Here is a 19,343-nt window from a genome sequence, read left to right as displayed (position 1 = left end):
TTACAGAAATTTTATTACATTCACAAAGGGGTAGGTCTGGGACACAGGTCACCCAAGTTAAACCATGGAGCAGTACAACTAGTATGAGACAATACTCAGTTGGGCTAAACCCTCATATAAGCCATGGCATAAATCTTACCTTTAATGGTCTTGAAACATTGTTTTTAAGTTAGTGCTCACCTGGGACAAGTTCTAGACTAATGGGGGTGGGGGGGGTTGGGCCACATTCTGATCACAGACCAGGCATGACACCATCCCCATCTTCAAAAACTGGAAAACCAGTGTGACAGACCTACTCAGAAAATAACTATTACAAACCTAAAAAAATGCTACATAAACATGTAAAAATGAACACTAGGATCTACCTGTGGATAGTTCAAACCATTTGTAACAGGACGGGACACACGAAATGTAAGAGAATGTGGAATGTTGACTTTTGGTAACAAGCCTGAAAATTTGCACCTTGGTCTCTAAAGTTTAATGGCCTAAGTGAAAATATAAATAGTTTAGTGTCTGTTTACCGAGAAAGAACACCAAAACACTGACCATCACACATCTGCTTTATTAAACAGTTAAAGATTTAAAGAAGCAGTTAATCAAATTTTAAACAGCGCTTCCTCTGCATGCCAATTAAACAGCTTGTCTGACAGCACCAGTAAAGGTGGGTGGGTGTGTGTGTGTGTGTGTGTGTGTGTGTGTGTGTGTAGCTAATGGGTCACACTGAAGGTGGGAATGTTTGAGGTAACAGTAAATACATTTGATTCATAAAGTGAACACCAAAAATTTAGCAAATTTTTGATCAGTTTGATTATGTCAACTTGAGTCCAGTAAATTTTTGGAAGTCTTTGGGATCCAGTCCAGTAGCTGACACAGTACTGGAATACTGGCTTTCTCTTAGAGACCCTGCCAGCCATGGTCTTGTCTTAGGGTATTCTGGCCTTTGCGGCAACTAGGATTTTTTTTTTTATTACTACTGATATAATTTAAATCACACTGGCATACAGATAACTTTTAGAGTGGGAGATAACTTGGAAATATAGAAAAGTAAAAAATGATTAAACTTCATTTAGTGCCAGAAATACCTTCACCAGTGCTGAACAAAGAGCTTTTCTTTGAAGATGAAAAGTCACAATATACAGAAACTACATAAACACTTTTCATCAGAAACACTGGTGAAAGAAGCAGTTTTTTTTAAATCTGAGAAGAAAAAGGAGAATGCTATTTAGCATAATCTTCCATTCTGCTTTATTTAGCACCTTATACAGTCAATGCTTTTTTTTTTTTTGCTTAATGGCATGGAGGCATTCCTTATTCACCCTGATACTGAAGACAATCTATAATTGGCTAGAAATCTTGCAATAATTTTTTATTCAATAAAAAGACAACACCTACTATAAGGCAAGAGCAATTTGATAATGTGTATTTTTGACTGGACATAATTTATATGTAATATAAAGACACACATTGGCAGAAGCCGCTTGGCCCAAGCGGGGTTGCAGAGGGCCAGAGCCTAACGCTACAACACAGGGTGTAAGGTTGGAGGGGGAGGGGACACACCCAGGACAGGATGCCAGTCCGTCACAAGGCACCCCAAGCGGAACTCGAACCCCTGACCCGCCAGAGAGGAGGACCTAGCCAAGGCCGCTGCGTCTCTGCATCCCCCACTGCATGTAACATACACACACACACACACACACACACACACATTTTCTGAACCGCTTGTCCCATACAGGGTTGCGGGGAACCGGAGCCTACCCAGCAACACAGGGCGTAAAGCCGGAGGGGGAGGGGACACACCCAGGGCACCCCAAGCGGGACTCGAACCTCAGACCCACCAGAGAGCAGGACCCGGTCCAACCCACTGCGCCACCGCGCCCCCTGTGTGTAATATATTTTAAGTCAAATTCAAAAATAAAATTTTAAACTCAAAGTGGCTAATTAAGAAAACTGTCATATGTAGTCTCACCACTATTATACAAATGGCATAAAAATGTTCAGCACTGGGGCAGAATTTCTCCTGTTCGTCTTATTCACCGGCTGTTATTTTAATTGCCCCTATAATGGTCTTTACTTTTGACCAGCCAAGTCAGGATGGTCTTTTCGGCCTCTTGCTCACCAACACACACACACACACACACACACACACACACACACACAAACTTTCAACCAACTTAAAAGTTCTCCAGCCTTCCTGTGCAGCCCAGGGGCCGATAAGGTTAACTTCAACAGCAAGTTTGTTATTGTTTTCCTTCCTTTTCATTTCCCCTCTTTGTCTCTTTTTGCTTAGGTACTTTCTAGACATGTGGGCAACCTTAGACAGCTCACCCCCTAGAGGGGAAGAAAAAAACTCAGAAACACAATCTTCTGAAGTGTGAGAGAATGAAAGAAAGAGGGACAGAAATGGGAGGGATAAAGGATAACTAGGATAGATAGAGATGGAGCAAGTAGGAGAGAGAAAGGACTGAAGAGAAGAGAAAGAAAAAGGAGAGAGGGAAGGGGAACAGGAAGGCAGACTTTATGAGAGTCTTGCAAACAAAGGGGGTCTTTGTATGGTACACTGAGGGACCGAGGAGGAGCTAGCACTCGGGGAGTGTTCAACAGTGTATTTGAACTGCATTCCTGCACTGTGATAAGACGGTTTTCATTTATGCTCCTTCCAGAAGCTCCTTCCCTTCACCTGTTGCTTTTTTGATTTTGCCAACCAAAGCATGTTATCACCTTGCCAATTTAAGTAATTTTTACATGCATTCCTTTGTTTAGAACACACAAAAGCTTTGATAGAGTCAAAGTACTAATGCAATGGACAGTACAAAATACTCACTTGAACACACAAAAATCCAATAACTTACATCTACTTAAGTATGGGTATGAGAGAATGACTTCATAAATTTGACTTTCATGATTTTAAATACACCGAAGATGATACTTCTTGTGGTGCCAAAACATTTGCAAGTAAACCACTCAACCCTGCATGTGCTTAGCAACTAACCAAATGCTTCAGGTTACTCATCTTTCCTCTTACTTGAAAATATGCATTGTAATTTATTTTTGACTTTGTATATAAGTATTTCATTGCTGTGTTTAATATATTATTATTGTTATTATTAATCATCATAATACTTTAAACATCTCCATGGAGAAATTCACTCAGGCTGCCACAGAACCAGCACCAAACATGTCTTTGGACTGTGTGAGGAAACCCATGCAAGCTGAGCAGTGAATGAACTTGCTTTCCCATGGATCTGTGAAACAGCAGTGCTATCAGCTATGCTGCTGTGTCCAACTTTACAGTATATTACTGCTTATTATATTTATGTTAATGTTGCAAAATATGAGATGGAAATGGTTTTGTTTTGAGAGTATTTAATGCAGTAGTAGTCTCACACTATGGTATTTTCATTGTACAATAGTGTCTTTGGAACAAATTAATATCACAAAGGGAGGGATCACTAATTGGTGGCTGATGCATCTAATACGAAATAACAGCATTACTGAGTATGTCCTACCTTCTGCTAGCTTTGTATAGGTCTGAAAGGGAGCAACTTGGCACTGCTGTTCTGGAATGCTCCAATATTCATGTTTTTTTCATAGAGTTACATTACCACAGGGTCCTGACTGAACCTGCTCATTAGTGAGCTCTATAAAAGAGGCTAAATCTTCACTGAACTCCCTCCAACCATTTCCACCACCAATCTCTTGCTATGTCTTCAGTGCTACTGGCAATTCTTGGGCTGCAAGTACCCAGAAAAAAAAGGGGATAAAGAAAGTGTGTGTGTGTGTGTCTCTCTCTCTTTCTCTGTGTGGCGGGGGGGTTACAGAAGACAGAACTGCTACAGGAGAAACTAAAAGAAACTAAAAAAGCCCCTGCAGGAAGAAACAGCAACTCACTTCATCTTTTCTTACCCTTTTACTAGCTTCTCTTCTCCTCACATTAATAAGGCCACTATGTGTTCTTCAGAACCTTCTCCTCCTTCAAAGCCTTCTCCAGCTGCTTTCACCAACAAAAGAGAAACTGCATGGACAATTATGGAATGATCATGATGAATAACCATCTAGAGTCCCCATTCCTAGTAGCCCCAGGTGAGGAGGCAGGCTTTCCACCACTTTTTACACTATCAACAACCTTAGAACTGAGGGAGCCCAAGGCTGATTTAATAAATTACTTTAAATTAATTGTTTAATACCTTAGGGAGATTTTTTTTTAAAAAAACATGACAATATGCTGACCCCTCAGGACATTTAGACAGATACAGAGGAGATAGATTCAGTGGGGTCTAGTTGTATCTATTTGCCACCAGACCCTTTTCCCATAGATAAAAATTCCTCAGAAATGTGTCCCTAAAACTGGCAAATCCAGCCAAGTCTTCATACTATCTGCTGGTCTTGATTTCTCATTGCAGTGCAAAGGAAAACAAACGTATGGTCTAAGCAGTGCTTTAGCACTTCAGCAACCAATCAATCTGTCAAGCAGTTAGTTCCATGTGGTAAAACAAGTCATAATATGGCCTGGAGTAAGGCAAATACAGGTTCTTTCTCGTAAATGTTTCACTTCTACCAACACTGCTTTGTTGTCTTGCAGAAGCTGTGCAAGTGATAAGACCTCCTTTACAATAAATGTTTTGCAGGCCAGAGAGGTTCAGAGAAGCCTCAACTGGACAAATACTATGAAAAAAATTACCACGTCCCAGTACCTGTTATACTCACAATACAAACACCTAACTCACATATACCATGAGTTGTCATTCTAAACTACCACAGACCCTACAGTCTTGAGTCTTAACTTACTATGTGGTCTGATGTAACAATTCTGCCGACAACAAAAGAAATGCACACCTTTCCTATATATTGACAACTTCGACCCAATTCCATCCTTGGAAAAAGTTCTCTTGGAGAAGGTGAACAGCAGGTGGATGCTGCAGAGGAAAGTTGTATACAGAGCACTGAAGCATGGGATTGGTAGCCCCCAGCAAAAAAAGACTGGCTCTCTGAGAGGACAAAGAGTGAAACCCGGCCAGCTGTTGAACATGATATGTGGAATATTTGAGGGTGGAACATTTTGTTGTCTTTAAATCTGGTCCACTTTGCTGTACTGTCTTCACACCAGCTGTATTTTTTAACCACTCTGTGGTTAAAATGATGAATGCAAATTAACATTGGTCATTTATCATAATAGCGGTATATTTCTCAGTTGCGGCAAGTTGACGATGTTTAATACTGTAGAAAAAACAGAGACATGAAAGTGGTTAGTTGACCAGCATGTTTCCAATGGCAATTGTAACCAGTGCCCTTTTGAGACTTTAATAAGGTTATGGGGCATCATGAGATTAAAACAAAAACTCTACTTGAGTATGAGGGAACAGGATGGTATCAGTTAGCAGCACTGAGAAGGTCAAACCACAGAAGTAGTTGGAAAAATACCACACAAACAGGACTGTCATATGCTAAGATGCTGCCAATGAGCCAGTTGCTAGGTACAGGGAGCCACTGGCTCACAAAAAAGAGACTGCTAATCCAGGTGAACAGCTGGTCCCTGCGACACACAACACCACATCAGCCTTAGTATACCAACTAAAGGTTAATGAATAAATAAAAGGGAAAAGGAAGAGAGTCACAGCATGATGTCTACACTAACAGCACAACTACACCAGGCACCTTTCTGCTGCTGGACATAACATTATGACAACCGAGGTGAACAGAGGACACCACCAAAAGAGAATTCATGCAGCAACTGGGATCTTTGAGAGTTGGTTCCTATGAATTCAAAGCTTCTTCCTCAGTTCCCACTGAAAAACACAGATGGGGGTCAAGGAAAAGTAGGGGACACTAACAGCCCTGGTGTCACTGAAAGCTTATAAAGCAGTAGACAACCGAGGTGACTGCACATCCTGACTTATGTGTGACCTATTAATCAAGCATGACATGCCTGTCTCCCCTCACACCATGTCTATAACCCCTTTCTCATTTCACTGTAAAACAAATCAGGCCCAGCGCCGCTTTTTTATGCATCCAGCTCTGAAAAAGAATGGCCCTTTAGCAACAAGTGTCATGAAAGTACAAACCTGGGCCACAGTGACTCAGGGAGACAGAGCAGCCCTCTGTTTCACATTCACACAGTGTCTCAGAAACCGCCCCTCACTAAAACCATAATTCATAAGCTACAACAAAAGCTACCATCGCTCTCCCACAGCAGCAATAGCTGGTCAACCTGTAAAATGAAAACTCCTTGCATCCACACATAATAATGTGCAGTGAAGTTATACAGGAAAATGCTATATGCAAAAGTTTGATCTATGTTAGCAAACCGTGATCAATCGAACCTATTAAACCTGAAAACCGATTAAAATGACACTGAAAGATTGTTAAATAAAAGGTTCATGCTCATCAGTAAACAGTAGAACAGTTTGTTGGAGGATGACTATTCTAGAGTCAGAATGGGTACAGAGAATACATAGAGTCACAGTGAATACTGAATTAAAGATTAAAATACCACAAATTCCTATTTCCAAGGCTTTTGCCTGGGTCCCACTGTTGTTAGGCAACATTAATGAAAAACAGAATCATGGTAAACCTCAAAGAAGAAGAATAAAAAAAGAAAAGAAAAAAAGGACAGAGAAAAGGAAAGTCCTGTGACTGTATGCAGACCTAAAGTTTGGAAAACACACAATATTTGTTCACAAATTGGAGCACGTCACTATAAAAAGCCCCTGGCAATCAGTCAAGAAAAACTGCCTGGGCCTGGCTACAAGAAAGTGATTTAAGCTATGAGAGATTAAATAAACATAGAAAGTATAGCAGTCTTCATTTCTTCCAGAGAATCTCTGAAAATAATGCTTTGCACAGGACATCTCATAGACTCCTGCTCTGAGACACGGGAAACTGAACCTTGAAGAGAGAAGCAGGTTTGCAGTTGTGTGCACTCACTTGCTAACCACTTATCCCAAGGCAGGAACATGATGGTCTGGAGCCCAATGACAGAAGCATGCTACGCTAAGCACAGTATGACCCGGACAGGATGCTACTCCATCACAGATAAATCACACACAGTCACTAACGTATTTTCACACTACAAGCATTTGAAAATATGAGACACTAAAAATGGAAAATGGTTGGACTGTGGGAGGAAACTAGAGCACCTGGAGGAAAGGCACGCAAAGATGGGAACAACATGGAAACTCCACATAGACTGAAATGACTGAACATATGCCAGATCAACACAGAATCAGATTAACAAACATGGCTGACAGGTAGATGACGCAGATTCGATTCAATTAATTTTCAGAGTTTCCTTTTTTGATGATTGACTTATGCCATGTGGCCTAGCCTTGTCCGTATGAGTGGAACCTCAACTGAAGAGAACACTGAAAGCAGAGGATTTAAACAGGTGTTTATGTGAACAGGGGAAAAGCTAAAACAAAAGAAATTTTATTCACATCATGCTGAGACAACATGCTTAAGGTACAAGATTAACAACAGTATTTCCATTTTTTCTTATTGCCCTCTCAAATTTAGACGGGAGTTTAAGAGCTTCCATCACATGCCAGGAGAACAACAGTAATCGAGCAGGCAAAGAAATGTGGAGACGTTGTATGGAAGGAGAAAGGCTGAAAGGAGAGATATGAGCAGGCTGGAAAGTCGTCACTCAGGAACGATTGAGAAAACCTCAGGCTTTTTGTAGCCTATTTTAGGACAGTGGTGTCCACCCATGCTCTATCATGGATTCTCATTCAATCACATTTTGTTTGTCCATGTATGGAGCACCAATTGCTGTACAGTTACTATCCAGGATTAATATAAGTACAGTCATCCTACAAGGCTTTCCTTTTCACTTATAAGGACCAAATTTGGATCGAACACCTCCCAACAGCTGAGAAGTTTGAGAAATTTACATTTATTCCACAGTGCGTATTAGTTTTACCACTCAAAACTGTGGCTGCCCCCAGATGCTGCAGTAAAAGGATTTTTGTAAAATTCAAAACCAAGTCTCTGTCCTGCTTCTCATTATACATGTTAATGCTCAGACAGAATTCCAACTAGTAAAACTAGAGAAGAGAAGAAAAAAAAAAAAAAAACCTTCCCCTCTGAAGTTAATGTATTCATTTTATTTTTCGTCTTTCCATTGTTTTAAATTTAAGAAGTTTTTGTATTTGTACATCTGCTAATGAATCTGCATTTACTTTGATTATCTACACACACAGGATCAGCTGGCAGAGTGTTTAAATACAGTATAAGATTACCATTTTTTGTGCCTTCATAGTTCGTAGGGGATGCATAGTATCCCCACAGATACTATGACCACACCACCACCCAAACAGTACTAAGGCTAGACAGCCCCTTTACTCTGGGAAAACAACTCCCTGTTGACCTGTTCTTTGGATGACACTAATATTTGTGGTTCTATTTAACTACTTTACATACAGGGGCTATTTTATTATTTTAAAACGGATTTGATGATACTGGATGCCATTGTGGGGGGGGGGGCGCGGTGGCGCAGTGGGTTGGACCGGGTCCTGCTCTCTGGTGGGCCTGGGGTTCGAGTCCCGCTTGGGGTGCCTTGCGGTGGACTGGCGTCCCGTCCTGGGTGTGTCCCCTCCCCCTCCGGCCCTACGCCCTGCGTTACCAGGTAGGCTCCGGTTCCCTGCGACCCCGTATGGGACAAGCGGTTCTGAAAATGTGTGTGTGTGTGTGTGTGTGTGTGGATGCCATTGTTCTGAAACAGAGCCAGGGAGTTGTGTGACAATATTAGAGTTATTTTGGCAGAATTTTCAGATGTAAAGAATGCATCTTGTATTATTTTTAACAATTTAAACATTAAATGCCATGTCCATTTTCCAGCTGCAAAGATTAATGTTTCCACATGACCCCAGGCTGGACCCCAGACTGAACCACATGCCCCTGAGATGGAGCATTTCTTGTGGCAAGACTCTGGGATCGTGGACTGCACAGCATTCCAGTGGTATGGTTCTCATGAACGCCTTGGAGCTGTTTCTGAACCAGAAATGAACATAAATGCTTAAGAAAATAGATACAAACCATCAGTCGCACATAGTGTTGATGGAAAGAATAGTGCAAGACACGTGAATCCAAGAAGACATACCACTGCACATTTTTTACACGATTTGTATGCAATGCAGTTTGAACTTGCACACATGGGAATAATCAGTCATATTGTGTCTAATGGCTAAATGGTAATGGACCAAATGAATTAAGAATTAATGCAATCACCATCACCTTTACACCTTGCACCCCCCAAAAAACTCAAGGGCCACCAAGCCTATGGGAGAAGGTCAACTGACTCCACTGGAGAAATAGGCCAACAGCCCATGCCCCCTTAGAAGACACAATTAATTTTGAGGTCTTCTGAAATAGCCGTGACATTAAACACCAATGTACACTCACCAGCCATTTTATTAGGTACACCTTGCTAGTACCGGGTTGGACCCCCTTTTGCCTTCAAAACTGCCTTAATTCTTTGTGGCATAGATTCAACAAGGTGCTGGAAACATTCCTCAGAGATTTTGGTCCATGTTGACATGATAGCATCACGCAGTTGCTGCAGATTTGTCGGCTGCACATCCATGATGCGAATCTCCCATTCCACCACATATACTGCATTGAGATCTGGTGACTGTAGAGCCCATTTGAGTATAGTGAACTCATTGTCATGTTCAAGAAACCAGTTTGAGATGATTTAAGCTTTGTGACATGGCACGTTATCCTGCTGGAAGTAGCCATCAGAAGATGAGTACACTGTGGTCATAAAGGGATGGACATGGTCAGCAACAATACTCAGGTAGGCTGTGGCATTTAAACAATGCTCAATTGGTACAAAGGGGCCCAAAGTGTGCCAAGAAAATATCCTCCACATCAGTACACCACCATCATTAGCCTGAACCGTTGATACAAGGCAGGATGGATCCATGCTTTCATGTTGTTTACGCCAAATTCTGATCCTACCATCTGAATGTCGTAGCAGAAATCGAGACTCATCAGACCAGGCAACGTTTTCCCAATCTTCTATTGTCCAATTTTGGTGAGCCCATGCGAATTGTAGCCTCAGTTTCCTGTTCTTAGCCTACAGGAGTGGCACCTGGTGTGGTCTTCTGCTGCTGTAGCCCATCTACTTCAAGGTTTGAAGTGTTGTGCGTTCAGAGATGCTCTTCTGCATACCTTGGTTATAACGAGTGGTTATTTGAGTTACTGTTGCCTTTCTATCAGCTCGAACCAGTCTCGCCATTCTCCTCTGACCTCTGGCATCAACAAGGCATTTTCGCCCACAGAACTGCTGCTCACTGGATATTTTCTCTTTTTCTGACTGTTCTCTGTAAACCCTAGAGATGGTTGTGCGTGAAAATCCCAGTTGATCAGCAGTTTCTGAAATACTCAGACCAGCCCCTCTGGCACCAACAACCATGCCACGTTCAAAGTCACTTAAATCATCCTTCTTCCCCATTCTGATGCTCAGTTTGAACTTCAGCAGATCATCTTGACCACATCTACATGCATAACTGCATTGAGATGCTGCCATGTGATTGGCTGATTAAATATTTGCGATAAGGAGCAGTTGAACAGGTGTACCTAATAAAGTAGCCGGCAAGGGTATATTTGTCACCATTTATATTTCATGCATTCATTTACACATGCAACTATACAGCACATAGTATGTGTATACACACTTAGATTAAATGATACTGCATCACTCATTTTAAATCTAATATCACCAAAATGTTTCAAGTAAACATCTGGTTTTCTCTTCTTTTGACTTGGCATATATTTCAGCTTCAAAAAGAAGAATTAGATCACTTTAACACTTCTTGGAATATAGTCAGCTGTGATAAAATGCAGATTTTCCCTCTGAACTAAGTGCTATGCACTTCTCATTACTTCCCTGAAAAGATTTCAGTGGGCAAGTAAGTGTTAGAGCAAGTGCTTAAGATTTCCAGTTTTGATACCTACAAAGATGACTGATGAAAAGATTTCAGTGGGCTATAGAGTACGAGTAGAACAGAACTATTAGTGAGGAACTGTGCGACTGCATTGTCAGTTCTGCACTTTTTTTGGCAGTACTGTTACACACAGCAGCCATACTGTAAAATGCCTGGCTGCAAAGTGAGGGAAGTTATGCAACAGAAAGACAGGCGAACAAGCATACCTAAAAAATAAATCAACGCAAGTCTCATCTCCATTACAATCTTCAGGACTCCACCTCTAATTCAAAACTTACTTTCAGTGACAAAAATCATAACTTTGAAAACAGCAACGTATAACATGTACTGCTAACAAAAAAAAAAAAAAGAAAAAAAAAAACCGCACAGCTTGAAAAAATTTTCAGTTAATGGAAAAGAAGCTTGGACTGGTAATTGCCTGGGTGATTACAGTAAACCAGGTTTTTTTTTGGCAGGACTGATGTCATTTCATGGTGGACATCTGCTCACTCTCATCACTTCCATTAGACCTGTTGTTAGGCTCGTTTCTATCATCATCCACTCACACCGAAGCGTACCGCATTGGCCCCCAGCCAAAAGAGTAACACTTACCATGAAAAACTGCCTTGGTCAACAGAACATCAGCTAACCCATGACTTTCAGCCAATCAGAAAGAGTGTTTCCAAACACCCACCCCTTCCATGCAAGCATGATGCATGGCTGTATGAGCAGTTCATATGACTGCACAAGACTACAAACTGTGACTCAGAACAGCTGAAACCACATCAAGCAGAAGCTATGGTTCCTCAGTGTGCTTTCAATGTTTTGACAAACTCTAGATGTGAATTCACTCAGTACAGACAAAAGACACTGATTTTTTTTCCTCCATTGAAAGCATTTACAAACTAAATGGGTTTCACTGTCAATTATCCTGCTAAAGACATAAGGTCAGAGTTGGCCAGCCCTGAAAATGAAGTACAATACATAGACACAAAAAAGTAGGCTGAGCTGCAACCAAATAGAAGAGGAGTAATGGGCATAACACTGAATGCATAAAACAGCTGGAGGAGAGATTCATTCAGCTTTGCGCTCAACTTCAGAGACAACAGTCACCTGGGAGCAGCTGTCCTACCAGGGCTAGGTGCTTAGTTTTGGAACTGACAAGATCCTATCCATTTCAATTTAACTTTGCAGATAAATGCTTTGTGCCACTTAGTGAGCAGTTTGAGGAAAAGATGTCCAGGTCTACAGGAACGAGGGGAACTGACTATCTATAGCAAGCAAGTGGTATAGTAAGTGGTTAAGATTTCCAGTTTTGATACCTACAAACATGACTGGTGAATCTCATAAAAATGCAGATTTTGCAGTGGAGAGAGATGCACATAACGGCAGAGCTAGCGAAGGCTTTGAGAGACCTTGCATGACCACAAATGATCCCAAACAACCAAATCCCCAGAGACAGAGGGTCATGAACATGCCTTCAGGTCCAAGCTGCCGGCAGGGTGGACTGGGGTGAACTAGCAGCAGGACAAACATGGCTGTGCATGCGAGGGCTTGGGAACAGGGCAAGGGAATAATAAAACAGAAACCAACCGAATCACAATTAAAAAGAAATAACACACAACAGGGTCCCTGAAAACTACCGCAGAATGCTTAAATCAGTCCCCAGTATAATTCCCCCCTCCTGATGAGGCCAAAACCAAAGGATACATACAAATGGGAATGAATACCAGATGAGGTCCATATTTTAAGTCTTTTCTTTGTCTCACATTTTCAGCCTCTTTTTCCCCTTCAAACCCCCAGCCTGACTCAGAACCATTTTTTTTTTTAAAACAGCGAGGTGGTTATTCAGAGGACTTGGCTGTTGTGGACACTTGGCTTGGGGGTGGGCAGAAATAGGGGAATCGTACATCAATGAAAGGGGACTCTGAGGGCGATTATGCACCACCCACATTTCAAAGCACTATCAAAGCCTAATGCATTCAGCAAAGAAAAGCTCTGATACCGGAGCCCTGTTGGGAGTGCTTCCTGTCTGCTCTGCTTTCAGATCAAAGGCCTGCTTGTGCAGAGGACCTCGGATTAACACGACCCTTTCACAGATAGAGGGGAGGGAGAGAAGAGAGTCAGTCAACGGCCAGGCCCACGGGGGGTATGGGGGAGTTGCACTCGCCTGCACACACACGGTGGCACATACACCCCATGGCGCATGTGAAGCAATCCCTCTTCTCCAACTTTGTAATCCTGTCCTGCCCTCTGATAAGGCTGTGCTAAAACAGCCTGTCAATAGGCCTTCTTCGGCAGCCTCATCAACGACACCTTCTCCCTTTGGCCCCGCCCATGCGCTGCAAGGAGAACATGTTGGGTGTCTGAATGGCCCAGGGGCCCCATAAGGGCTTCTTTTCTTGGTGGCCCAGCCTGTCCAGATAAAAAGATGGACACTTAACACATCAAAGCCTTCCAAGTAAAGAGGTGGTGTGTTCACTAAGAGTCAAGAGGGTACAGCATAAAACTAGTGTACAGTTTTTGACAAATACAGGAACCAGATATTACATTTTTCATCTTATATAATTATTGAGTTAACAATTACTCAGCCATGTGCCATGATATGTAGACAACACAATACCTTCAAGGATGGTAAATCTGTTTTACATTTACATTTTTTTTATTTAACAGACACTTTTCTCCAAAGCAACTTCTAATGAACTTTATGTAGTGTTATCAGCCCAGACACCTTATTCGCCAAGGTGACTTACATTGATAGATACACTACTTACGATGGGTCACTCATCCATACATCAGTGGAACACACTCTCACTCACAGACTAGGGGTGTACCTGAACAGTATGTCTTTGGATTGGGGGGAGGAAACCCATGCAGACACAGGGAGAACATGCAAACGCCATACATACTGAGTGGGGATCGAACCCATGTCTTCTTGCACCACCCAGGCACCATTTTCACTCAGTTTTAGAATTGATCACATTTACTTTTAGATCCAAAGTCTATCCAAGTACGGAAGTAAGATATTCGTGTGGCAGAACAGTTTTGGTCACGGCCCATATTTTACATTGTGGGGAGGTTCTGAGCATTTCACACCAGATCAGAAGTGGAATTTTCTAACAGCTGTAATATCTCAGTGACCATGCGTTATGGATTTTCACACACACTTCTTATTTTGATAAAGTTGTGCTTATGTTGCATCCTGACAAAGAGAAAACAGCTAACAAGAACTTCTCAGTACATCAATGGTTTTCAACCCCAATCAATCCTTACACGTTGGTTTTTATTCCATAGGAACTTTTTGTCTTCAATAAGCAGTTGATTGAGTCATGCAATATATTCAGTGTTCTAATGAATTTATTCAGTTTTCTTTCAGTTTCAGAAATAAACATGCAGTTTATTTTCTTAGATCTACATGAATTTGCTGTTTCACAGGTTGTCCTCAACTAATGTGTTTTGTTTGTGGTGGTTTAAATTGTTCAATTCATTGATGAACAGATAAATGATGGGAAATTAATTCAGCTACAACAAAAACAAATTGAGGACCTGCCAGGGCTTCTTTACACAAATAAAACTGTAGAGTATATGAAACACATTAAAACTACAAAATATATTTTGGTAAATATGTGGCAAAAGAAACAGAGAAAACGGCAAAGTCGGTTTTCAGGAAACACTTTTCATGCCTAAATCAATCATTTTTTCTTTAGATGAATAATACCTTTACATCTGGAGACAAAAATACAAGGTGGCACCACCTACGGCTTTTCTTGAGATACACAGGCTTGATGAGAGTCAAGGACATGAGAAATGTTTCAGTGGAGATCCACAGATCAAAACAGTAACCAGCAATTTCTGACTGAACTTTGTTGAACTCCATTGGGAGGCAGAACTCAACTTAAGGGTCACTGGCAGTAACACGCTGAATGAAAGAGACAGGAAGCAGACTTAACTCACCCTCCAGTTGGATGCCATCCCTCTGAACACTGTAGTTAAATACAGCAAAAGGGGCAACGGGTGACTTTGCAACAATGATCTGAAGCAGAAACATAAACAGAAATGGGGGAAGGGGACAGAGAGGGAGACAGAGGAGTTGTTATTCACATCTAGGAATTTTCCCTGAGGCTGAGAACATGGACAGCGCATGTATGGCCAAAGCAATGTGCACAGTAATATATGGATTGAAAAGAGCCTCAGAGACTTTGACACAAAGCGTTCGTGTGTCTCTACCATCCTCCCACAAACCAGTGCAGCAAGAGAAGCCAGGGAGAGAGACAGAGAAAGAGAGAGAAAGGAAAAAAAGGGGGCAGATTGCCAGGAGTGGGGAGGGGGCAGCTTGTTTCAAGATTAATGTGGTCCGCAAAAAATTTGCATGAGGCCAGTTTAAAATTCAGTATTACTGAACTAGCCGTACCGAGTGGAACGCCAAACATAAAAATTACATTTGCGTCTTAATCAAATAAGTATGTTTATGAAGTTGTCTATTTCTTTTTCCAAATTTGCTGCTACGTCACTGGGTGCAAGTTGCGGGGCTTCATGATGCACAGTTGAATGGTTGCAGATAGCTAGTCACCATCTGGAGGCTCATCCCAACCCTAAATAAACTCTGTTACAGTTTTGTCACAATTAGTTGTTTCAAGTAAAACTAAGTCATGGAACATATTTAATTTTTCCCACATACACTTATACGCTTGGCAATTCTTTTCTTGCCAAAGCATTTTTGTTAATCATTCAATTCAATTTATTTTTATAGAGCGATCATCTCACGGAGTGACAAAGAGCGCTTGAACACAGGCACTATCAAATTCTTAATGCGTTCTTCTAAATCGCGGACTTTTCGCGCCAAGTCATTACTCGTCACGCATTTCGAGCAAATGAAATGTTCCACAATTTCAGCAGGTGCAACTAAGCAACATGCATTACACACAGCAGATATCTGTGAGCAGGCAGCGAAGTGCAAACTAAACATCTCTGGAGGGAAGCTGAAGTTTTTAACACTGTGCCAGAAGGGTAACGAGTGGAGGAAGGTGTTTATATAACTCCATTTGTAGACACAAATCACAGTCCGAACTCCTTACTGGACAAAAGCAACTCTCTCTTTGGGAAAGTCCAAGAGAGACACTTCCTGTGTGTCTTGTATGCAATCTCACTTCCTGTCTGAAATGCAGCTGTTGCTAAAGCATGTCTCCAATACATTGAGAGGACAGGAAACTGCTCAGTAAGCAATCAGTTGTCCCTGATCTCCCAGTATTCACATGATCTCTAAAAACACCCCGAAATTGACTTACACCAACACTAGGACACATCTACTCATCAAACTTCAGGTGAATTTTAAAACAACAACCTCGCTTTAATAGCACAACTTCACTCTACCAGAAGACTCCCTGTGGTATAAATAAAGCACAAATAAGGAAGCATGTCTGACAATTAAGTTTAATCCAGGTATCACAAAGCATACTACAAAGCTAGCCATAACAAAAATCTAAAATTCACTCAATGAATCAAAAAGGTTAAACACTGGGTCAACATTTTTCCCATTAATGACTCCGCATATGAAAGCCCCCCCCCAATGATTACATCCTGAGCTTTAAAGGCATCACTAGTAAATAAATAAATAAATAAATAAATATACAACACTGACTAATCAACAATGAACCTGGGGCTCGGCTGTTCGCCACATGTGCCAGAGGACCTGGGATTGGTCCTGGTTTTTGTCACACCATTTCTTTTTCCTTTCCCGTAAATCATAAAAAGGAAAACAGAGCACTTGTGACTAATTATGGCGCAGACAGGGTTTCAGACAAACATCAAGCCATATGTACATGGAATGTACTGGCAGCTGGAAGCAGGGGTGTGGGGGGCAGCCATATTACACTGTTAGGAGATTACTAAAGAGCTGTCACGGCTTGTGGAGTACTCTGCGTTTTATCACTTGGGGCAAATCTCACTGTTTGCTGAATTCGCTATGAGAGTCTGGGTATGTCTTTGGTTTAGTTGGTATGATTTTGGGGGAGAAAATAAAACTTATTGGCACAGAGCATGAGTATGTTGCAATTTCTGCACGGGAAATAAACTCAAATTAGGCACTGATAATACCACAACACCTGCATGTCAGTCTTACTCATGATGCCACAAAGAAAAAAAAAAAAAAAATAGACTTAACTGCAAGACATCTACTATTATTGCGTAACTATTGCACCTGTGACTCACGCTTGTCAAAATCTTATCAAATGTTGCTAATGTGAGAACACAGGAAATGAGGGATTCACTTTGTGCCATGTGCCATTTCCACAGAGCATGTGTATATCTGCATGCACCTGTAATTCTGACCGTTTTTAGTACTGGTTTACACATTTACTGTGGTTTGAAGTGTCAGAGTTGGACCTGATGACCTGTAACGTTTTAACACATTTAGAGGGAAGGGGTGCAGCAGGAAACCTCCTAATCTTCTACTTGCCCTTCCCCATATTTTCCTCTTTGACCTCCTTTAACTCTCCTTGCTCCCTCTAAAATTACTCATCTTTGTCCCTAACTTGCTATTAGATGATCAGTGTTATAATAAATTGCTCTGAAAGTATAGTAAGTCATAACTCTGGTCTCAGGTTACAGGCTCCACTTCACAGGCCAAAGCAGAGTGGATACGAGAAGAAAAAAGGGGTTCCAGGTCTGAAATGAAGAAAATCTTAAACAGATGCCCCATGGATCCAACCCCTCACCAAAAAAAAAAAAAAAAAAAAAGCTTTCCATAAAAGAACCCAAAAGCTTAGCACTCTTTAAAAAAACTAATCTCATGGAAAGACAAAAAAAACAAAAAAAAAAACAAAACAAAACACACAACACACAAAGGAAAACACAAAAACAAATAGTCTCTAAAATGTTTTCATTCACTGAAAGGCAAACCAGTTCCACCCTTCTGACTCCCCTGCTCCTTCATGAGCAGGACCTTCTGCGCAGTGGCTGTGGAGGGTTGTTTCCTGGAAGGGTCTTCAAGCCTACTCTTTTGTTGTGAAGTTTCATCTCGTCACAGTTACAACAATACAGTGTTTCCTGTCCTTGTGATCTTAGAGTGTGACAGAGCTCTCTCCTTTCCTTCTTGTTCTTTTCCTGCATCCACACACAATACACCCCAGCACAGAGGATCAGAGTGAAAAATTTCACATACATTGGATGCACCTCCTTTTGCAATTCCCTGTACTGAAATTCTTCCCCAGTTCCAGCACTCAATATACCTTCTCAACAACTCCTGTATAAAAGCCAGCCAAGTTTCGGTGTCTGGGAGCCGAGGTTTCGGTAAAGCTGTTTATTCAGCTGCAGAAAGGCTCACAGGAAGGCCCGGAAACGCCAAGGAAAAATCACTCAGTACCATAAGAGAGGGAGGGAAAAAAGGCAGAAGGAGTAAAAGAAGAAACAACAAGCTGAGGAAAACTTAAGTCATGTATCTTCAGCAATATAACTATGCAGATGCTGACGAAAGCAGACATCATCTTAAGAGCGATCGTGCAATAGTAGGTGCCCACTTCTTAACTCTTGGGTCAACCATACAAAAGCTAAGGTAGGAGGATTTCAGGGAATCTGCACAAAAAACCTGCACAATAGCAGCTTTACTCAGACAATCATGAATTGCTTTCAATAACTTATCAAACCTTAACTGGAATAACTGAAATCATGTCAACTGGTAACTTGGACCAAAAAAGGTCCAACCAAACCCAGGGCCATTGCCAGTCTGTAGCTTACCTGCCTCTGACATGAATCCAGGTACTGCAAAATGAGACGTGTGTTGACAGTGTGGCTCCATGTATTCCCCAGTGCCGCTGTCACGTACCCAGAATCCCCATCTCCAGGCAGCACAAACCCTAAAATATGGACCACATGGAGTACACTGAGAAACATATGTGACAAAAGGGCAAATCTGTTCCCCACTACAATCATTAGACTCTTTGGTCAATGACAAAACCTGCAGGTCTTACAGATAATTTTCATTGTTAAACAAATGTGCACAATGAATGCCAACATTACAGAATCGCAGTGCTTAGGAAAAAAAGAAAAAAAATATTGTGAGTTCACGATCACTGAAGTTTGTTCCAACCAGTCTGTCAACATTACGGTCTGAAAGTGAAAGCATACTTTATGACTACTTTAGGACTGCAAGAAACTAAGGAAACAAGCAAATCAAGGACAAGATCCTGTAACTTCCTACCACAACTACTTTATTTAACTGTTACGCTTTAAAAGTTTGGGAACCGAGACAAAACTTATGGTCATTAGAAAAAAATTAAATTTAAAAAAATTATTGCAAATTTGCTTATTTGGATTTTCATACTGTTCTGGTAAGCCTAATGCTGTCTAAATACAACGAAAGCAAAAAGGGGAAACTACACATATGTTTTGACAAAGAGCCAAGTCATTTATCAACTGGAGTGCTGA

At 41.3% G+C, this 19,343-nt stretch overlaps 1 protein-coding gene across 2 annotated transcripts in view; it reads right to left on the bottom strand.

The window, feature by feature from the left end:
- Positions 1-19,343, bottom strand: part of rad51b (RAD51 paralog B) — a 50,423-nt gene that overhangs the window by 10,802 nt on the left and 20,278 nt on the right. For both annotated transcript variants that reach the window (XM_018735175.2, XM_018735176.2), the window contains 2 exons: positions 18,654-18,772; positions 14,877-14,955 (listed from right to left, as the gene is read on the bottom strand). In XM_018735175.2, the coding sequence (XP_018590691.1) occupies positions 14,877-14,955; positions 18,654-18,772 (198 nt within the window). The remainder of the gene's footprint in view (positions 1-14,876; positions 14,956-18,653; positions 18,773-19,343) is intronic.

Source organism: Scleropages formosus, chromosome 1, assembly GCF_900964775.1.
Source record: "Scleropages formosus chromosome 1, fSclFor1.1, whole genome shotgun sequence".
Classification (NCBI taxonomy): Eukaryota; Metazoa; Chordata; class Actinopteri; order Osteoglossiformes; family Osteoglossidae; genus Scleropages; species Scleropages formosus.
This window is presented reverse-complemented; position numbering and strand designations above follow the sequence as displayed.